At 32.0% G+C, this 23,273-nt stretch overlaps 2 protein-coding genes across 4 annotated transcripts in view; one reads left to right on the forward strand and one right to left on the reverse strand.

The window, feature by feature from the left end:
• The window catches only part of LOC135836117 (uncharacterized), a 49,996-nt gene extending 35,423 nt beyond the window's left edge, over window positions 1–14,573 (forward strand). For 2 of the 3 annotated variants that reach the window (XM_065350741.1, XM_065350740.1), the window contains exons 2-4: window positions 2,820–3,439; window positions 3,694–3,892; window positions 11,755–13,855. In XM_065350741.1, coding sequence (XP_065206813.1) covers window positions 2,820–3,439; window positions 3,694–3,892; window positions 11,755–11,808 — 873 coding nt within the window. In that variant the 3' untranslated portion in view covers window positions 11,809–13,855. Of the gene's footprint in view, window positions 1–2,819; window positions 3,440–3,693; window positions 3,893–11,754 lie in introns of all 3 variants that reach the window. The other variant, XM_065350742.1, reaches the window with a different exon arrangement.
• Window positions 14,574–18,833: 4,260 nt separating this feature from the next.
• On the reverse strand, window positions 18,834–23,207 carry ScpX (Sterol carrier protein X-related thiolase). Its single transcript, XM_065350744.1, has 9 exons — window positions 22,899–23,207; window positions 21,971–22,100; window positions 21,695–21,888; window positions 21,425–21,615; window positions 21,107–21,344; window positions 20,766–21,021; window positions 20,538–20,694; window positions 19,547–19,773; window positions 18,834–19,451 (listed from the first exon to the last, which is right to left on the reverse strand). The coding sequence occupies exons 1-9, from the start codon at window positions 22,947–22,949 to the stop codon at window positions 19,261–19,263; spliced, it is 1,635 nt and encodes a 544-aa protein (XP_065206816.1). The 5' UTR covers window positions 22,950–23,207; the 3' UTR covers window positions 18,834–19,260.
• Window positions 23,208–23,273: the final 66 nt, after the last annotated feature.

The raw sequence follows: 23,273 nt of genomic DNA on the forward strand, positions 1-23,273 counted from the left end.
GGGTCGTGTTTCTTTTCTTTGACTTCTTTTTTTATATAGCTCTTAAAATTTAATTTCAAACGTTGATATTTCTTTCTTCAGCGTGAGTTGGTATCATTTTTCTTGAAATTATTGCGATGCCTTTGTTGCGCGCAAACAAACATTGCAAACTTGCGTCCGTACGATGACTCGTAGGATTTTTTCTTGTTATTTATCAGCTGATGATCTATTCTCTATGCGTTGGGAATGGGATAAGAATTTCATCAGTTTATGTTCAGATTTCACGAAGCTCGGATGAATTTTTAAAATAGGTATATAAACACTAAAACATTTAAATTTTTAAGATTTCGTTCAATTTTTTTGCACTTTTCTGAAGCTAATTTTTAATTGTCAGAACTCACTTTGAACTTTGAAAAAGCGATATATCAAGGGATGAAATTTGAGAAAAAAAAATTATTAGGAACTAGGTATTGAAAGAAGTTTTAAAATTTGAAACCTTTCTGCCCTCTTGTACCTTTTCTCCCTGAACCAAATCACTTTTGATGAATGAAATCTGTGAAAATGTTTTCGAAGAAAATTAATTCAGAGTCGTTAAAACTATCATTTATTTCAGAAATGCATTTAGGTAGGTACCTATTAAAAGTTTAATTTTTTATTTTGCTTTATAATCAAGTGATGAACTACCTACTCATATTTTCACGAAAATGAATTTCATTGAATTGAATGACATTTTTTTGAGAAGTAATTTCCCTTGTTAAAGTAATTTAGCCACAAGTAAATTGTTGCTAGGTTTCATGAAATTTCGAAAAAAGTGAAAAAAGACTCATCCCATAGTAAACTTGTTCAAAGAAAAAAAAAGAATCAACCTGTAAGCAAACTATTTTCCTTTGAACCTCAAAAGCAAAATTGGAATCCAAGACCTTAATTCTCAAAAACTTAAATCGGAACCGAAATCGAAACCATAAATCTTATCCAATCGGTTTCACACACCTGATAATCAAAGCACTTTTGATCAGCGAAGTCAATTTTAAGTAAAGTATTGTAGAAGAAAAGATGAAGGCAAACAGATGGTATTTTTCTAATGGATATCAAGTTAGAAGTCGGAATTTTTCAATTAAGTAAATAAACGTGGAATGACCGGCTTCTTGGAACTCAAGCATGAATATTTACGGCAAATCGGGTAGGCAACTTATTCAACATCACTTTGAAAAATAATTATACGATGGATTCAACTTCTTTTTTCCAATCTGTCTTTAAACAGTTACGGAAACCAAAATCACAATCAAACCCAAAAAGCACTAAAAAGCACTAAAATTGTCAATTAACCAGAATAATAACTAACGTATAAGAAAACCGAAACCAATATGTGAAAAAAAATTAGAACCAGAATCAAAACCCGACCAAATTTTTTCCGGTTTTAGTTTTTCTTTTTTTTTTTCGTAATTCAATTTCAACTGATTCATTTTTGATTTTTCGTTTTTTTTTGTCTGCATATTATCAAAACTTTCACAACCTACTAAATCCCATTAACTAACCTTCAGGTAAAATATAAATAGTAAATACACATAGGTAGGTATAACTATACTTCTTGTCATAAACAATCAAAAAAGAGGAAAATGAAATTTTGTCCCTCTTTTTCAACACTTTTGGGTGATTGGTAAAAGTCATCAAAGTCACGAGAGTAAAATTTTTGAAAATTCACTAGAATCTTGAGAGAAAAATAAAGGAACACACACGCATTTTTTAAAAAATTCTTAGATATTAGTTTCTATTTTGACATAAATTTTGATTTTTACGTCACATTAAGTCATTTACGACTTTTTGCGATGGCGTATTTTGAATTTTTGAACCACCTCTCCAAATAAAAATGAAAAATATACGTAAATTACTCATTTCTGCAAGTGACATCCTTTTTTTTTTTAAGCAAGCCACAATAGTTTATATACCTAAGTAGGTGGATACTAAATTAATTTTTTAATTATTTTTTCACTTTTAGACATTTTCAAAAATTTTGAAAGCTTTATTTATATAGGTAGGTACCTACTTATCTGCTTTTACAAAATTGGTCTATTGTTTAAGAAAATCATAAAAATGGACAATTCACAACAATTTTTTTCTACCTAGGTACTCATATTTTTAATTTTAGCATAAAAAACATCAAATTGGTTCACCCCCTTCCGCTCACCAGAGAATAAGTGTGAAACCAAAAAATCACGTAGAATTGTTGAATGAAAATATTCATGTCTCCCAAAGGTAGAATTTCTCTTATTTTATCAGAAGACTCATCCAAGCTTATCTCGAATTGAATCATTTACGGAATAATTTTTATGCCAATGAATAGACATTGAAAGTAGGTAGGTAGCAGGTACCTATCCTCGTAGTTTTTTTTTTTTGAAAGGTAACGGTACTGTCCAAATTTAGGTTTATTCAGTGGAAATTGTTTTTCGTACTTTTTTAAATACCTACATGTAGATATTTTCAAAATTAAAAAAAAAGTTCGCGAGTAAACTTTTTGAAAAAAGTACCCAAAATGAAATTTAATGAAATAAAACACGATAAACTTCGAAAAGTGTAAAGTTTCTTTTGCTGAAGGTTTTAAATTTTGAATTGACGACGATTAACTAAAAACGAATTTGTTTCTCGTATCCAATAAACAGACGAGCAATGTTACAAATTTTACAGATACAGCATATAGTAAAAGCTTGTGTTAGCAAAACAATAGAAAAGTTTCAGCCTATAGCCTTAGACACATCTACTTGGAAACGTCATATTTTGCTTTTCAAGCTGTTGGATCGAGTATAGTATATAGGTGTACTACATAAGGGGCATGTTACTTTCAGATGAACTGTTCATATATAGCTGGGCTAGTCGTATTGCTGGAAGTATTTCACATTGTTTCGTCAAAAGGCTCTAGAGAGTTATCAGCACCAAGTGGCGACGACGAAAGTAGTGAGCCTAGTTGCGACGAGTTGCGCAAAATGTGGAGACACACGAAACGCGAAATGCAGCAAAAGACAGAGGTGCCGATGCCTCGATACAAATCGTCCAGATATCACGAGCCTTTCTCGTACGGTTGGAAGGCTCAAGCTAGGCCGAGAAATGCCATGAAGTACTCGAAACCGGTCTACGGCCGGTTAGTGCATTCGCCGGATAAATTCATGTACCGGAACAATATACCGGATCGGTTTAGATCGTTCGATCAAGTAGCACGAATGGTAGGTGGTGGGTCATCGTACTATACGCCTACGTTGACCGCTCCAGCCAAACCGACATTTTTTCGGCTCGAGTATCCGGTCAGAAGACCGGTTCTGCCGGTGAGAATTTCACATATAGGCAGATTTCACGAGTTACAAAATATTTTAAGAAATGAACGTGCCGAAGATCTGCAGACTGTTAAATCGAAAGATAATACCGAATCGAACGATAGCTCCGGAACAAATACAGATTCGACAGGAAGTGGGTTAGTACATTTATCTGGAGTATTTTTTATTTCTTCATCATTTCGACAATCCAATTACATTGAAAGATTTTTCCTCGTATTTTCCATTATAATAATTTGATCGATTTTCCAAAATTCTTAGCACATATTTCACGTTTGACTGTTTCAATACCTTACGTATCATATTTTAATGTCAAATCCGTCTTTCAACGTGAAAAGTATCTAGATACCTACTTGCTTGTTTCTCACTCTAATCCATTTCATTTTCGCAACAGATACGCCGCTTTTCCTTATCAACAATCACGTGTCGAAGAAGATGACGTCACTGCCGTCAATTCAAGAGGGAGAAAATTACGCGGTACAAATTCAGATATACTAGACGAACAAAGCGCATTTACTGGAAATGGGGATGAAGGTTCATTAAGTATCGATTTAAGTGAAGACGGAGATAGCATATCATCAACCAGTAAACCGGTAAGTAAATGCGAATTACTTATACGTTTTCTCAAAAGGTAGATGTAGGTAGGTACTGTAGGTAGCTATACGCTAATACATAGCTCGGAATTTACGTAAACCTTGAAAATTTCCAAAGAGTTCCTGATGAACTTATGAACTTATCGTATGCATCAAACAATATCTCTTTGATCACACAAACGTATTTTTGAGCATGGGAAATTTGTTGTAAACAAAAAAAATTTAAGTACATAGAAGGAGTATTTTGAACGCTGAACACTTTTTAACGGAACCAAGCTAGATCGAAAGAGCGTGATTTCAGATCCTAAAGTTCATCTTTGGATTTTTGGAAAATTTTTAACAATTTGAAAAGTTTAAAAAATACATTTTTGTAGAGCAGTTTTTGAAAATTTTTGAGCAGAATGAACCAATCTGAATAATTCTATCAATTCTGAAACTACCACACATCAACAATTGATAGTTTTGGGCCATTCTGAAAAGCTTCCAGGAATTATTTAATTTTCTCCAGAAATTTTAAATTACTCTGGAAAGGCCAAAAAGGAACTTCAGCACGTGCAACTTCGACCAGTGCTCATTAAGCACTCTCGCAACCATTTTGGGTGGTTATTGCGTCATTTCAGGAATGCCATTTCAGAGTAAATTTTTGACCAATTTGTAATAAAATTCCAGAAAAAAAAACAAATTTTCAAAGAAGGTATATAACGAGTGGTTTTTTTTTATAAAGATATTGTCTGATCTGCAGTCTATACGCAATCATCCGACTCGAAAAAATCTCAATTTGAACTATTCAGAGCCTGCAGTGAGTTTTCTTTGGCATTTACGAATTGGTCAAAAATTCACTCTGGAAACTGGCGTCTCTGGAATTTCACTATAATCACGTAGAATAGTCTAAAGGGTACTTAATAAGCATTAACTAATATAGTTACAAGTGCTGAAGTTTATTTTTTGTTCTTTCAAAGCTATTTGAAATTTCTGGAGGGGTTCGAAAAATCACTCGAGGCTCTAATAAGGTCAAATTACAATCGTTGGATGTTTCAGAATGAACTTACCTGACTATGTTGTTGTTCGTGTGTGGAAGTTGAATTGAATTTAAAGGAATTATTCACATTGCATTGGTATCATTCTGCTAAAAAAAAAATGTATATCTTAGGGGAAAGTTCAGAAATAGCCCTTGAAACTGTTTTTTAAAATTTAAAATTTTTAAAAAATTCGCTAAAAATCCAAGAATGAACTTCAAGACCTAATAACGTTGGCTATTTACGAAGATTTTCGGACACGATCTTTCGATCTAGCATGATTTTGTTTAAATCAAAGAGTGAAGTGTATGATCAAAAGTCTTCCCTTCCTCGTTAAATAAAATTTAAAAAAATTTAATTTTGTCAAAATTTTAAGTTTATTAACTTATTGAAAAAAACAAAAATTAAAATATGTAATATCGTAGGTCTACTTTTCTTTTTGTTCCTTGTGTTTAGAAGTTTATGCAAAGATTGCATTCTGAGTTGGCGAAGTTAAGGAATGCGTGGGTCGAGAAGTAAACTTTCGTCTATGTTTTGCCTTTTGTAATGTTGCAGTTAAAGTTATTGGTATTAAAGTTTGAAATGCTCACTTTTCCACCCATCAATAAATTTCATTTGGTTCGCCTGTGCTCGAATCCAGTTATTAGAGTGGAAAAGTAAAGAAAGAAGTAGGTACCTATGAAAGATATTTTCTGGAAGACATCCGAAAATTATCTATTCGGAGAAATTTTCTTTTCACCTTTTCACATATTTTCTTTCATTAATTTCTGCATCAGTAATTAATTCGAAAATCGCGTCAAAAAAGTATACTTATATCAAAAAATTTATGCTGGTAAGTGGTAATTTAAACAGATCATTTTGAAATTATAGGTGTACCCAACGAATGCCATAAATTAAAAAATGTACCTACCTACTTTTAGCATACCGCGTTCAGTATGTTCATTTGAATACTTAGCCTTCTGAATAACTTCCTACGTTGATTACGAACCATTTGAAGATGTAAAGCCTTAAAAGCCACTAAATAAACATTTACTTAAACTTAAAATTACACGGCATTTAACAATCTCTTAGTCTGCGTGTTGAGAGTTCAACCTATTAAATTGTTTGCAGACGAGAAAGGATATTAAAGCCTCTTTTGTTTGAAACTTCATGATAAAAGACTTACTTGGTATTTATTGTTCATTACCTAACTTTTTATCATTAGATTTCCTGCGAGTTTTTTTTTTTTAATGTCGCCGTTTATTTTGAATGATTCGAGAATCGCAATACTAAATTATACTCGAAATTTTCACCTAAGTGGATATTTTTTTGTCGCGCTATTTCTTTGTCGTCGCATTCGAAATCTGGAACGTTTTCTTTCTCTCATTCTTTCCTTTTTCTCCAGAAAAGATAAATTTTTCCATAAGTTTTTATTAGATACCTTATCAAAGTTAATCGAACTTATCGAACGCCTACTGGTGAAAAAGGATTGCAGAATTCGGCAATCCGATTTGAGATTGCAGATATAAAAGCACAATTTTCCAAAAATGTTTCAATTCAAACTGATTGAAAATGTTAAAACTTCTTAAATTAATGTTTCTCTTTATAACGGTACCTAAAGGTACATTGTAAGAAAAAATTCGCAAACGGTTATATAGCCTAAATTTCTGTATACACGATGAAAACATCGCTTAAGTTATCAAATGAGTTTACTACGATTAAGTACTTAATGGTATCTATATTAGTATTAAAGAGTATTTCGCTGATGGAAAGACCTCGCCTACGGGTGTATTGAAATAATACGTTGGTAACAAAGTTAAAATACTTTTCACGTATTTCATAAAAAATAAAACCTAATATCGGCGTCTAAGTAAACAGCGTATCATTGATGAGTTAAAGTTGAAAAAAAGTAAGACGTATTTTCTCACCCACAACACAATAGTAATTTTCAACATTTCGACCAATAAACAAGCAACACTTTTATCAGAAAATAAACAACAAAAAAGACAGATGAAGTAGGTAGCGATAGGTAGGTGCAGTGTTTTCGGCAACATTGCGCTATTAAAGCGAACAAAATTAGATTCTTGCATCCGCCTACTGAAATTCCAACGATTGAAAACTAGGTTGAAAGAAATCGTACAAAGTTTACGAATTTATTTGAAAAGTAAGCCTATATGTTGCGTTTATTACGCAAAGTAGAATAATTAATCACGAAAGCTCCTCTTAGAAAATGAATCATTTTGATTAGATTCCCACGGTTAAAATTTAATTTACCTATTATTAAACGTATAAAGAGGATTTTGAGTTGGAGTTACCAACGTACTTATTCGAGGTGTTCCATCATGATGTACGAGACTTCCTGTCAGAAATACGATACTGCTTATTATGAGTGTGTGCATGCATGTTTGCCTAACTTGTCAACTTTAAGGGTACCTCCCTACGTTTTTTTTTCGTCAAAAAGTTGTGCATGAAATATTTATTTTTTTGCACCCAATGTTACTTTATGAGTATTTCTCTACCTCAACTGACTGTGACTGCAGACATTTTTCAACTGAACGAAGCTAAATTGAAAGTGTAATCAGATCCATGATTTTTGGGCCTGCTGGGGAATTTTTAAAAATAATTTTATCAAATCAACATAGAAAGCTGAAATTTGGTAGGTATGAATCCAATTTATGACCTATCTCGAATCGGCGTATGAAATTGAAATTTCTACAAAATTTTACCCAAAACAGTTGGAAAGCTAAAACTTTATTTATAGGTACTGTACATACTGTGATTTTGACATACAGAAGCGGGTGGAGGTGGTTTCAAACAGTTCTGAAGCCTCCAAACTAATTTTGGAAATTCCATATTTTCAAAAAGTGCCTCAAAATCTTTTCTACAGGATCATTCAAAAAAGACTGTACAACTTCAAACGCGCGTTATAAAACAACAGTGCATTTTAGCGCCGATCTCTTGGCAGCACTGAATTCCTAGAAGAATTTCATTTTTAAAACACTCCCCACAAAGTCAGTTTGGTGTGAACGTTCGGCTGCCAGAACGATTTTTGTAAAAAAAAACTACATTTTTACACACAAAAGCTCATTTTTATTATGTCACAACTTTTGAAAATCAAAAGCTTGGGTACATGAGCATGAAATTTTTATGAAAAAGTTCAACTGTCCGCGTGGAAAGAGCCAGAAAGACCCAAAATGAACACCCTCTCCATAAAATTCAACAAAAAATGAATTTTGGTGACGTGCCTTGATAATAAGTTCAGTGCAGTAAAGTTGAACTGAAAAAAAACTCGTGTTGTGCACGATTTGAAATTTGTGATGAAACAAGAAGAATATCGGTGATGTCCTGCACAGCACAGCATTCTACAAAGAAATTCATTTCCAAAACATTCCCCAATCTACTACATATCACAGATATTCCTTTGTTTTCTCACAAATTTCAAATTGTACAAGTTGTGCACGAGTTTTTTTTCAGTTCAACTTTACCGCACTGAACTGATTATCAAGCACGTCACCAAAATTCATCTTTTGTTGAATTTTATGGAGAGGGTGTTCATTTTGTGTCTCTCTGGCTTCTTTCCGCGCGGATTTCCAAAAGTTGTGACATAATAAAAATGAGCTTTTGTGTAAAAATGTACTTCTCTTTACAAAAATCGCTCTGGTAGCCGAACGTTTATACCTAACTGACTTTGTGGGGAGTGTTTTAAAAATGAAATTTTTCAAGGAATTCAGTGCTGCCAAGAGATCAACGCTAAAATGCATTGTTGTTTTATAACGCGCGTTTGAAGTTGTACAGGCTTTTTTGAATTCAACTTTTTGCTCATATTCTTCTAAAATCAGTTTTTTTATCGTTTCACAGAAACTTTTTTCTGTTTCAAAATTTTCAATTATGAAATTGCTGGAGTCTGGACAAATGAAGGGCTAATTGTGAAAGTCGCCTTAGTCATTTTTTTGTTCACACAACTTTAAACATTTTTTTTTCATATTTCATCAATTTCAAAGGGAAAAATGAGTATTGTAATGCATTCTGGGATAGTTGAAGATGTTTTTTTAATACTTGACCATGAAGTTTTTACATTATCATTGAAGCAGGACAACAATGTTTTCATTGATTATGTACAAAAATCACTGCTGACTAAGGCGACTTTCACAATTAGCCCTTCAAATATTCGGTTACGGTTCCGGACAGTTGGAGAACAATTTTGGAAAAATGTTGTGTAATCAGTCGAATAAAAGTCTCACTATTCTCACAAACACTAAACGTGCCAAAGTTGAATTTATTGGCAGATTCTAGAGAATTGTATCAAAAGCTGGAATTTCCAAACAAAAAAAAAATAATAATAAAAAAAAAGCTGAAAGCTCCAAATCGGTCCAAATCCATCTGTAATTGTCTAAGCATGTTAGTTAGGATCAGGGTAAAAATAGAAAATTTTAGCTTTCTAACTTCATTGAATAAAATGTATTAAAAATTTCAGCATTCAAAAAATGTGCATGGAGGCTCCAGAATTGCTCAAACAGTTTGAAACAAGTTTTAATCATTTCGGGAAGGGGGAGAGGTTAAAGTTTTTGATTTTGTTTTGCACTTTTCATTTTTAGCTCAACCAATTTGATTTTTGAGGTTCATTCAATTTCAACAAAGAAGCTGAAAAGATTGATTTGATTTCTCAATTAGTTTTGTAAATAATTTTCCGTAGTTTTGTTTTAATTTTTGTAATGAATTTTTGTGAATCATGAAGAATGGAAATACCTACTTACTAGGAAAAAACATAAGTGGGCAGACATAACTCTGCATATAGGTAATCAAAACTACATAATATACTTAGAACCCAGTTGAATGGTCTCATGACCTCAACAAGACATAGGAATTATTTCAATTTTGTAGGACAATATAGTAACTTTCAGATGAGAGCTTGAAAATTTGAAAAATTAAAATCTTTGTCAAATGTTTTGGGTTCAAATAGTCTCTTGGTGTCTTTATTACTTGTACTACTTGTAGGTACCTACTATCATTACTTTTAGGTCATTCTCATTACAAAGCCTCGAAGTTCATTTTTGTCAAGTTCATGAGCTCTCAAAATGGTGATTACCCATTTCTTTACTTTAAGACTAAGTGCTGATTACAAAAATACCTGTTTAGTTAATATGTCGAAAGTGACCTCAAAATATCAATGTACAAAATAGAAAACTTGAAAAAACGTCGTTAAAAAAGATTAGAAGCGTAGGTCCCAATCAAAACAATAAAATAAATTTCAAAAGTTTCAAAAACATTCTTGACTCCAACTTTCTGCAACTGGATTGCTAAAATTTCCACCAATGATTATAGGTAAGGTGCCTACTTCACAATTCTTTGAACTTGAAAAAAGCCTTAAATCCGAGTAGACGTAGGTATAATATGTGATGTAAGTTGGACATAATTTTTATCTCAGTTTATTCAGGGCTACAAAAAAGGATAAAGAAGAAAAATTACTTTTTTCCCTCCTCCATTATCTTGATCCGCGCGAAAACCAAACTACACACGATGCAAAGCGTTATCTGCCATTATTTTAAAGTATCAATTTTCTCATCTATTACCATTTCAATTTACAAAGGTCTACGTGTAAAGTTCACTATATGTGGGAGTTTCCATTACGGGTAAATATAACGGTAACAAATACCAGATATGAGAAAATTGCAAAAAATATAACCCACTATGTCAAAAAAAGACGATGTTGAAATGTTGAAATAGGTTTGACATTTATCAATTTTCCCAAGCGGGTTTAGAACGTAGGTAGGTAGGTAGGTAGGTATTCAACTTATATTTTTTAATTCACTTACCGGGGGAGAATTCTCACAAACACAATTCCCATCGTCATAATATTAATATACGATGTAAATTTATAAATTCTCGAGTGAGATTATAAATTTATACGCGAGTAATTTTAATTCCAGAGTATAAAAGTGAATTCGGGTTTTATGTAACAAAAAAACATATACTAATTTTTCATACCAATGACTAGAGTTAACAATACGATGTGGGTGTTTTTTTTATGTACCCTTTTCAAGTCAACCCATCTACTCGTAATAAAAATAGCGCTCGAAAGTATGGTATTGAAATTCAACCGAGTGTATTTCATTTACAAGCAATGAAAGTAAAAACGTTGCAGCTATCGTCAGCTTTTTTTTAAACGCTTTTGCTAAAATAGGATGAATTGATAATTACCTACCTTGATGGATAAAATACTTCCTGTATTGTTGGTAAAATTGAGTGATGGCTATAGATAGAGTGTTGGATAATACAAGTATGTATAGGTATATTGTTTAGAAATGTCATGGATGTAGGTACCTACATTTATTGCTTACCCATCTGATATAAATTTGTCAACTGACTATTAAAAATTTGTAAGTGAAAAATTGAGCCATCTGGTGTGTTTGAGAACTGGTAGGTAATCGATTACTACCACGTAAGAAGAAGATATTTCTCGCAGATACGAGATACGTCGTTGTATCTTCGTCGTTGAAAATCTATAGAGTTTTCCGATGTGGATACAACAGGATGGCTCAATTTACGCGAACTACGGTTAAAAATTAATGACAACTTGAAAGTGGCATTTTACGGAAGAGTAGTCAAATGAAAAGTTGAACAGCGTGCGAATTTTCAAGTTGAAAAGAAAAATAAATTATAAGCGCAACCGTCAACCGTGAAATCGCTTTAAGATGCTTCGATTATATACGATGCACGATGAAAGGATGAACTTAATAAATTTTAGAAAGCCAACTGATCCTAAGCATGAGAAAGAAAGAGAACGACGAGAGAGACTGTGAGATAGTAAACGTACATAAATTCTTTTTAAAGCTCGTAAATTAATTGTCGATGCCTAATTATTTTCAGATGCTGTTGGATGATATCCCTCGCAGGTGGGCTTCGGGGGAATGGAAACGATAAACGGACCACCCGAACACCCGTAATTAGTTAATTATTTATGAATTCATCGTGGTTTTGTTCTGAACGTTTACTTTCCTCCCTTCCTTCTCAGTGGTTTATCAATTTATTTTAATTTTGTTTCCAATTTGGTATTCGCTTCGCATTACCTAAAGTCGAAACGAAACTGTCGATATACCTAGCTGTAACTTATTTTTCACCAAAGTGCTTCTTTTCTAATCGAATTTCCATTGAACAGCGAAAAAACACGTTCTATTTCGGATACAATATGTACCTAACTACTACATAGCTATGCTACAGGGTGTTCTTTAAATATCTATCGTATTTCGACGCGTTGATTGAGTGATCTGAGTAGCATTTGTGTGTTATTTGGTGGGGGGAAGGGGATAAACAAGTTTCAGGGAGAAGAGTGTTGGAGTTTCGAGTCGTTTCCTTGTCAGAAAACAAATCTTGCTTTTTTTGAGAATCAGACAATCTAAATTATTATTAGATGGCAGGTACTAATCTTTTTTTTCTACAATGTGATCCAGTCAGCATTACCTACTTATTTGCAAACCAAAGTGGAAATTAACCTCGAATCCTAAAAAACGTGTATTTTAACTCGTCGAGAAGTAAAATTGTATCTTTTCTGGTTTTTAGAGTTTTAAAAACGGAGTTTCAATTTTTCATCCTCTCGACTTGACCTCTTAATTTGCCTTCGAAACATTTTATGAAAAATATTTATCAAAGTAAACGACGAGTCAAACCTGCAATTTTGAAGGAAAATGCCCTCGAATTTCTCCAATTTATTTATCAATATTCAAAACAAAGTTTTTTTCATTTTTTTTTTTTTTTTTTTTTTTTTTAGAAAAATGTGCAAGAAGATTTTGAATAAAACGAAAGGGATTTTCGGATCAAACATGGTCGCTTTTGCAATCATGAAACGAGTACTTCTTGAGTAGAGAAACAACCATACACGAATGTTATTGAGATTGCTTCGTCTAACATTCGAAGAAACTTTATGTAGGTAGGTGGGTAGTTAGGGAACACCCTGTATTCGGCGACAATATTTGACTGATAGAAATACAGATAGTCTATATACCTTCGTAGGGTTCTCCCAGGCGTATATTATCGTCACAAATTGAGTTATAAAACTTTCAATTCTCTTTACCAAATAAATTTTCTCATATGAACTATTTCAGGCTTTCCTTGAAGAACTTATTACAGTTTGTAATGAAAAAAAAAAAAAAGCTTTGATATCATTCAGAAACGTGTAAGAAAATCATCAAAGCAGGAAGTGTGCGCAAATATATGAGTTATGTTCTTCAAATCACAAAATGTGTTTGGGAATAAGTTATTGGATCAAATTCAGAAATTCTGTATTAAAAAAAATGTATTATAGGTACTTTTCATGACAAATTTTTTTACATTACGCTTATCTCAAGTGTTTTGGAAATTCCAAACGTAAAAGCAAACCTATAAAATATCTTTCTTTGGCAAATGTGTACCATATCTCGTTACTGAATGAATTTAAAAGCTTCGAAAACGAACGTATAGCAACATTTAGTTTTGAATAAAGGAAAAAAAAGGAATCTCATATCTTTCATACATATCAGTTTTATTTTTTCTATCAGTATCTAGAGGCTGTGATAGTTGCTTTTCCTGTGTGCACTCCTGTTTAATGGAAATTCATACTTGTACTGTATCTTTTACAGCTGTATGTACTATCTACTTACTTAAGAATTGACGTCAAAATTTTGTTTTGTTTCTTTGAATTTAAATCGATAATGCAAAAGAATGGTGGGTTACAGCGTGCAAAGCTCACATCTTTAATTTAGTTACCTATTATACGTAAGATGTCTAATTCAAATTCAAATTTCTCTATCGACAATACTTCTAAGAACGTACCAGAGAGTCGAGATGTGTAGAAATGAAATCATTTTACATAAATATTTATTGCATATTAAATATGTATTTTTAATTTTTTTTTTTTAAATCATCTCTTTATTTTTCTTTTATATTATACCGTACCTATTGAAAAAAAAAAAAAAAAAAAAAAAAACATAAACAATGAAGGATCAATTTTTATTTATATTTTGTTATGTTATAATTTAATAGAATTTCTTACGTTAGGAAAATTTTTTTGAAGCATTTATTTTTGAGAAAAGCATAATAAACAAGTTTTTCAAGAGGAAATTTCATACCTGTGTATCCCGGTTGTGAGAGTAATCCCTGTTTCAATAATACAAAATTATGCAAATCTTTTTTTTTTTTTTTTTTTTTTAACTTTCTGTTAGTTTAATAATATACTCGTAAATGTAAGACTGAAATTCCTGTTTAGTGTGTTGCTTTTAAAACATATTATAATTACTAACTTATTAACCCTATATATAAATTATTTCAGGGATTACTTTGTTTTTTTGTTTTTGTTTTTGTTTGTTTAAGAATAAAAATTTTCTTTCATGCGGAATAGACTGAAAGAAACTTTTATTTCATTTTAATTTTAGACAATACATTTACCTAATACAGACAATAAATGATGTCTTCCAATCGACAATAGAGTACATAAAATATTAATTTATTTCTCGAGTTTGTCAACAAATTGAATGGCTTTGCCAATGTGCAAAATATCATCAATAGTTTTGGCTTTTGTATCATGTATTCTAATTCAAAAAAAATTCTGGTATAACTAAATATAATTTTTTCTTTTTAAGAATGCTTTAGGACTAATTTTAGTTTTATTATATGTACCTAATGTAAGTATATTATAATAAAAGCATTGTTTTGAAGAGTTGTTGTGAGTTTTTCAACCTTTAAATACCTACGTGAAATAGGTACCGAATCATAGGTGTAGGTAATCGAAGTCAATAAACATGGAATCATAGGTAAGTAGACGAAAATCTTTTCTATTGCTATTTCAAGAGATTCGTTCAATAGGCACATTGGTAAATTAATGGGTAGGTAAGTAGTAAGATCGCATACCTACTTTATATGCATATTACCCATCAATTTTTTTTTACCAATAATTTCTGATTAAAATTCCAGTTTTATGTAAAAAAACAGTGTTGGATGAGTTCCATTGATTTACTGTATTCGATTATACTTTGTATTATTACGATTGACCGAACACTCAAGTTTATATTTTACGTGACTTGAATCTAGCAGGCAAATCGCTACGAAATATAGTCTAATTAGATATCTTAGAACTCGAATTTTCAATCGAATGACGTACTCGTATTTACGGCGAATCGAGTAGGCAATTTTATTAACATATCGTCTGTATAGTTGCATAATACGTTGGTAACTAAAAGGCGTTATGTTAATGATGCGTTTCTGCTCAAATTTTTTTACGACCTCGCTTTGATGGTCTAGTGAAGTAACCACCATCATTTTCATCCTAACCCTCAAAGGAAGTTATGAGAGGGGGTAGGCCTCTTATTCATGTATTCGCAATTTCATACAAAACTGCCACATTTTGAAGACTAATATCTCAAGAGTGGTGGAACTTGAAACAAAATTGTTTGCGGTGGTTTAAAGAGAAAATGGAAAATTGAAATCGGTAATTTTAGTTCGAAAAGCTTAATTTTGATCTTTAAAATGAAAACTCAACTTTTCATCATGGGTATAAAAGTTAAAAATCGTTATTTGAATTTTTGAAAAAATTGCAATGAAGAAACCATTTTTCCACCATCCGCCTTTATAAAAATAAGATCTCAAAATTAATTTGAGTTACCTACCTAAGTAGTTCATTTTTTTTTTGTTAGAATTTCTGATAGAAAAAGACAATTTTTGTACCCCAGGAGTCCAACTGGCTCATCCAAAAATTCTCAATTTAGGATTTAAAAAAAATTTTGTATGTGCTCAACTGCTCATGAATGATAAAGTGAATACCTGAGATCTTTCTAGAAAAGAATTAAGTTTCCAAACAGCAAACCAAGTATACCTACACAGTGCATCATCTTAGAGAAAGGCATAGTTTTAAAGAGACTCAATTCAATGCAAACAGCAACGAGAGATTTCACTAATTCCAGTAAATAAATCTCTACAACTATTCCGAGAAGTGTTGAGCGAAACATGTTCATGGAAGAGAATTCCTGTTTGAAAATGGATGTTTCTGTTTTGTGCGTTTATTAAGTTGGTGGTAAATACCTACGTATGCGTAGGTGTTTCATTAATGAGTTTAAAATACCTACCAGTTATAAACGAAGCACACCCTTGACAACAATTAGTCAGGATTAGAATTTAACTTTTTACAGGTGAATTAAATTGAAAAAAATTCTAATGGCATTATTCACTGTTTTATGTACCTACATTACATAAGCGATCTCATTTATGTAGAAAATACAAAAAAAAATGCAATTGAATCTTCTATACTTACTCAGGTAGGTAAGGTACGTCAATTACACGTTTTCATATTTCACGGGAAAAGTTCCAACATTTTATACGTTTAAAGGATTCAACTTTTGTTTACGCTTGCTGCAGAGTGTCGTCATTTCAGCAGGTATAGGTACTTCTACCTAGCTAGGTATCTACTTAACAGGAAAATCTAATGTTTGTGTTTTTATACCCGAAAGTATACGACGTAATTACAAAAGTTGCGTTCTATCCGGATAGTAGACAAGTATAAACAAAAGTGAGTTATCAAAAAGTATGAAATTTTCACCAAAACTTACAGACTTTTCCATTTCTACGTCGAATTAGCGTTCAACACATAATACTTAATTTAGTGTCGAGGTGTAAAGCATGCGGCAGTAAAGATGTCAGCTTTTTATTAGAACCTAAGTTGGAAATAATTTCGGTATAGCATTCTTTACTTGTAGAAAACTTTTTTCCAACAAAAGCTTAAGTTGGAATTCTAAAGAAACTTATTTAATAAATTTTTGAAATTCTTTACTTTTTCAAGACGTTTTCGTTTTTATCGATGTATATCCGGCTAATTTATATGGCAAAATTTAATTATACCCGTGTCTTCTGACGACAACAACTTGTACGAAAGGTGCGCGACTTACCGTCGTGTTTGGTAATCGTGTAATCTAGCGAGGAAAAATCCCCCCCTTGAACATTGTCGTATCGTTGAGGTATTTTTTTTTTTATCATCACTGCAATTGATATTTTGTTCGAGTGTTTTTCCTTCCATTTCAAACGAACAAATGAAACGAAAGTCAATGTAACAAAGTATAGTAGTAATATACGTAAAATTGATTTTTCGCCATTTCATTCCCACGCTTTACAAATTTTCATTTTTCACCTACTTAAATCCTGATTTTCTTCTTTCGCCAATCCGATTATGGTAAAGTAGGTTCAGCTTTGGAGTCTACTCCTATACTTAAGCCAACTTAGGTGGTGCGATAGAAGTTTATAATGATTTATCATTTGCGTATTATTATTGCTTTTTTTCTCACTTTTATATTTGGTTCAATTTATAACGATATTATCTACTACATTCTATGAACATTTTCGCAGAAGTAATTGAACAATATTGAGATTTTCATCTCAATTTACTCTAAAAGCAAATGTAGGTACCAAGGTAGGTACTTACGAATAGTTTACTACCTAGTAAATTTTCTATCCTATTATGTGTTATGTGTAAAGACCGAATTAATTTTTTTAATTAATTTTTTTTTCTAAATGAAAAAAAAGCTAGGTACCTATTCTTATTTTAAATTATTTCTTAAAACATTTTCAAATGTAATTAAGAGATATTTACGCAATCAGATTTAAAAAAAAGAAAAAAACCACTTGACGTTCAAATGAATTTACAACCATAGCTTATTGTTCTATTGTAGAAGCCTCAAAACAATTGGTTCAAAAAACCAGAATGGGTAATCCTTTATTGCAGAATACTCTTTTATTCTATTTAGAAAAATTTACCTCGAAAGCAAAACGTAAAAAAAAAATTAAGAATAAATCTCCATTCACGCTGGTGAAAAAACAATGTTTTTTTTTTCATTGAAATATTTTCAATTGTAATAAACACGGCATAGAATTCCTCCCATTGTACTTCGCCATTTACGTCACAAAAGCAAACTTCAATCGTCAAGCTGACTGTCGAAACTTTCAACTTTACTGAAAATAGTGCTGCTATCTTCAGTTACTGCCACAAATAAAGAACTTCAATATTTACGTTGAATGAGAAAGTTCAAACGCAGGAAAATAAAAAAATAAAATTCGGTGTAATTTAAAAAATATTATACCTCCTCCTATTCCATGTAAGTACGATTTTCTGCTTCGGAGATAAAATTAAAATCTCATTAGGTAAATAAGAAGTTTTATTCTCAAGAAGAACACATAACATAAGGTCATTTTAGAAAACCGGAGTGAATTTTATTCTAGTTTTTAATTTATGATAATTTATTCGTTTTTTTTTCTCACTCAGTCCTCCCACGTAAATAAAGTTGATGTGTTTACAATGACTAAATGTACGTTTGGTGGATATTTTGATCAAGTATAAGGAAAATAAAATGACAATTCAATTAAAAGTTTTCAGAATAAGGGAAAACTCGTGCGAGAGGCGAGTTTTGACAACCTCAACGAGTATAACAAGATGTTCATTCGCGTCCGTCGCAACAATTTAATATATGTATTACACATTTATCGTCACGTGATAAGCTTCTTTTTTTGCAAAAAGCAAACCCATTCGAGTTTTTAGGGCTGAAATGTAGTTCGCAGAAATTAGAATTTTAAATAAGGAACTTTTCTCGATGATTGCAAGATGAAAATATTCGTTTTTCACTACTTATAATATTTGTATTTATTTAATACGAGTAAACAAAACGTAAATATAATCTTTTTAAAAATGAAATTCTGCAAAATTCCTATTGTAAAAGAATCGATGCTTCTTGAACGAATTTTTCCTCAAAGTGATGTTATTCAAGGTCGAATAAAAAATCGATTTATAGATTCAACAAAGTATTTTCTTTGTAATGTATAAAAAATTGCTTCCTTCGCGAAATTTCTGAAAATAATTATCATCAAATACGATGATCGGATTTGAATAAATTTAGACGTTTCGTTACAGGCATTGTGAAAAATAACGATGAAAAATTCACTTTTTTTCTCGATTACAAATTAATTTATTATCACATATCGTACGCGTAATACATCCAATAACAAATAATAACAACAAAATAGGTAATGAAAATGGTAAAAAATAATGAATAAATAAATACATCTAAACAAACAACATGAAATATTATTATATCCTTATTTTGCCTATAAAATTAACCCATCAACTCACACAAATTTATTCTTAGAATACTAAAATATGAATATAAAAGCATAGGTACCGGTACGTGAAACTTAAATGGGGGAAAAAAATCAATAATAAAAAAGTACACAAAAGTAATCAAAACTATTTCACTAGGATTCGGCGTGAATGAAAATTAATTTTAATAATTTCAATTACGAATACGTAGATCATATTATAAAAACAACACCTAAACCAAAACCCTAAAAAAAATTGCACTGCGCCACCGTTTATAATTTAGATTTTAAAGCTTCTATTTTATTATGAGCTTTTTTCTGTAATTCAGTCAGTTTTAAAGCTAGACCCATGTTTCCTTGAATTTTAATTTTTCCTTGGAAAAACGCTTGTTGCGGATTCAATTTACCGGAAATCAAGTCGAAGACGTCTTCATCGTTCATGGCAAAAGTGACATCGGCTTTTTCTGTCGAGGAAAAAAACAAAAATTTAGAATCGGATGGTTTTTGTTTGAATATGAAAAACATATGAAATTGAACAGCAAATGAAAAATTTTAATACCTTTTCCATTATAGGTGACCGATCCTTTACCAGTTTTCGCGTTTATGATCCACATGCCTTGTTTGCCTTCGGCATTTTTCACTTTGAAGCAGTAAATACCGCGAACAGAAGCGATCAGATTGTCTTTATCATCGTGCATAGCTTCTTCAAGAATTTTAAATAATGGGCCCACTTTGAAAACATTCGGATCATCAGCTACCGCATTGACCGGGTTCAGCTTAACGTTTCTGTAATAACATAGGGTTTTTAATTATTATGTACTTTGGATAGAATCATCCTATGAACAGGTCCATTATCAGTTAGTTCATCGAAATGTCCTCATATAAAACGCTCAAGAACCATGATTTGTCTAGTTAGTTTCAAATTGAATGAAAATCAAATTTGGGAAAAGCTTTTGACCCCTCTTGCCACCTCGTAAAAATCCTAGCCGCCAAAGTTGTCATTTTTCAGCAGATTTTTTTTTCTTTTGATAGCAATGTTGAAAAATTAGACATTTATTGAATATCAAACTCCTTAAATACATATAATTTTTATTATTCTGGGCTATTAGGTACGTATAGAACATACAGTCAGACCTTAATTCTCTCCTGTGGCGTCCAACTTCTTCGAAAGACTTGAAAATTACAAATAAAAATTGTATTCGAACTGACTGACCGGGATTTTGAAGAATGATTGATTTCTTGGATGAAATTGACCGTTTTTAAATCATTAAAAAATTGCCAAAAAATTAAACGTCAATTAGGGGTTCTGAAATTCTCATTTTGGGTGGTTTTTGATGCACACTTTCCAAAAATATTATTTCCATTGTATTTCGAGAGGTTTCTAATGGAATTTCCAAAAAATTTGATTTTCACATTACAATCGCGGAACTTTGTGACCAAAAAATCATCACCATTGTAAAAAAAAAAAAAAAAAAAAAGTAAGGTTAAAATTTTGAATGAACAAACTTCAAATGTCCCATAAATATTTAGTACCTAATTTTAATACTAACTGATCTAAAGTGTAAGGAAAACCATGTTGATACAACGCTACAACCACAGCTCCTCCCAATCCAATATTATGTTGTAAGGCTAATCGAGCATTGGAAACTTGTCGTTTTCCAGCTTCACCTCGTAATTGCCAGCATAATTCAGCACATTGAGCCAATCCTAAAAAAATAATTCTTTTTAATACTTTATTCTCGCGTTAAAATAAAATACGTTGAACAGTAAACACATACCAGTAGCTCCTAATGGATGCCCTTTAGAGATCAACCCACCGCTCGGATTGATAACATATTTACCACCGTACGTATTACGATTCGAATCAACCAATAAGCCAGCTTCTCCTGGATTACATAATCCCAAAGCTTCGTAAGTAATTAGTTCATTGGCAGAAAAACAATCGTGAAGTTCGACCACATCAACGTCAGTTGGTTTTCGAGCCGCTTTGGCGAATAATCTTTCAGCTGCTAGTCTCGTCATATCGTAACCAACCTTGAATATTTACGAATCACATACAGTAAAACGCGAATAAAAATAATACGGTGTAGTATTGTGACCAAATAGAATTTCAACTTACAACTTTGAGGACACTTTTCTCAGAAAACGTAGATGGTAAATCAGTCGTCATTTCTATGCCCAAAATTTCAACGGCATTTTTTTGCAAATTATTTCGTAGCACGAAATCTTCCGAAGCTAAAATAGCAGCTGCAGCTCCATCCGAAGTCGGGCAACATTGTAATTTGGTTAAGGGTCCTGATACTTTGGGCGCGTTGAGAATTTGCTCTAAGGAATACTCTTCTTGAAACTGCGAATACCTGATGAAAACGAAATATATGCAGGTAAGAGATGGAATTTCAGTTTTAGAAACGATGGTATGCCATTAATTAAAACTTACGGATTATTAATGGAATGTTTGTGATTCTTGTATGCAATTTTAGCCAATTGTTCGGCGGTAGTGCCGTACTTTTTCATATGTTCTTCTCCTGCTTTGCTGAAAAGTTGAGCAGCTATTGGAGCACCATCGAGGCCGGCAACTTCGGCCATTGTTTCAACATGTTTATCTAATGGGATGGTTCGATCGAGATACTATTTGAAAAAAATTAATTCGAGGTAAGAAAATGTCTCTTTTCCTGGTTTCAAATTCAAATCATATTTCAAAACCTACTTTTGACGTTAATGAGCCTCTTTCCATTTTTTCGAAACCAACAGCTAAGACACATTCGGCATTTCCAGAATCTACAATTTGCTTTGCAAGGAGTAAAGCTGAAGATCCGGTGGAACAATTATTATGAACATTGAATATCGGGATACCAGTCATCCCTAGCCCATACAAGGCACGTTGTCCGCATGTTGAATCACCTAGGTATTTCAGAGCAAAAAATAGATTCGTAAAATACACAGTAATTTATAACTGCGGTTTACTCTTATTTTTTTTATTCACCGTAAACGTATCCAACGGTAGCTTGATTGATGTGATTATAAGTCAGATTGCAATCTTTTAAAGCTTTTGTGACCGCTTCATGGACCATATCCGGGTAATCGAAATCATCTCTGCGACCCGGTTTCTCAAACTAGAACAAAAGTATAAATCTTTTCTTAGAATCTTCGATAAACAAATTAAGCACAGCGGTAGAAATCATTCAGAAATTAACAAGAATAATGTTTTCGTGTTGGAACAAAAACCTACGCTATCAACAAGAGATAAGAACAGTGACGGGGATTTATTTTTTCGTTAATTTGTTTACTACAACTACGAATAAAATTAAATAACGGTATATTTCAGAAGGGGTAATCTGATCTTTTGTTGATGATTATTTCCTTATTCCGAATTACAAGTATGAGATAAATCTGTTCTGTCCTAATTTGATTTACAACTAAATAGGTAGACGTTGGATATGAAATTCATTCCTAACGAATACGTACCATAGGTACTTTGCATTGTATAGCAAATGGAAATCGTGATTTTTCATATTGGTCTCCATTTCCACATAAGCGAAGGAAAAACGTAAACAGCAAATAAAAATTCTCTAGCCTTTAAGGATACCTTCTACTTATCTCCACTGATTTTACGAAGAAAGTTACTGATGAAATCGAAACGAAAGCTCAGTTTTTATACAACCACGAGCATAAATTAAAACGAAAGTGACATTATAATTCGTTGCATCGTGTTTCATTAAATGTAAATTAGATTTTACTTGGTATCGGTAATAGGTCTAGGTGAGCATGAACGTATTAGTTATACGACAAAGGACATCAGACATTCATACTTCTTTCAAAGAATCTTCGCGTTAGAGCATAGCATCAAATCCAATCACCTTATAGAGTTCAGACATGAATATTTAATACATTAAATTAAATTTTTACTATACCTTGGTCATTCCAACACCAACAACGTATACTTTCTTGCTTTGACCAACCATTTTTATAGAATTTTGGGCAAAATTTAAAAAAATTGAGAACCCAAAAGTTACTTTCTCCGCGAACGAAAACAGTAAAACAGAAGCAGAAATTGTTCACTTCAAATACACCTTACGAGAGTAGACGTAACTGTACAAATCACAGAAACCAATTAAGTAACTTTCGTATTCGTATTACGTTTGTCTAATGTCTGCTGAACCGGTCTGACCACATCATCACTAGAGGTAATGAATGTAACCAGTTGAAGGGAAAATTTTAATAAAAATTATCACAAGTGCAGCGATTGCGCTGATAATGGAAGATTCAGCAAAAAAAAATGGTGAATC

The sequence above is a fragment of the Planococcus citri genome, chromosome 2 (genome assembly GCF_950023065.1).
Source record: "Planococcus citri chromosome 2, ihPlaCitr1.1, whole genome shotgun sequence".
In the NCBI taxonomy this organism is placed as follows: domain Eukaryota; kingdom Metazoa; phylum Arthropoda; class Insecta; order Hemiptera; family Pseudococcidae; genus Planococcus; species Planococcus citri.

What these genes read in the sequence shown, in the direction of transcription:
- ScpX (XM_065350744.1), bottom strand. Translation starts at nt 22,949, where the DNA reads ATGGTTGGTCAAAGCAAGAAAGTATACGTTGTTGGTGTTGGAATGACC. An exon ending in TTTCCTTACACTTTAGATCA is followed by an intron (nt 19,774 to 20,537) that starts GTTAGTATTAAA and finishes ATGTTATTACAG; the next exon opens with AAACGTTAAGCTGAACCCGG. An exon ending in GGTCACCTATAATGGAAAAG is followed by an intron (nt 19,452 to 19,546) that starts GTATTAAAATTT and finishes TTTCCTCGACAG; the next exon opens with AAAAAGCCGATGTCACTTTT.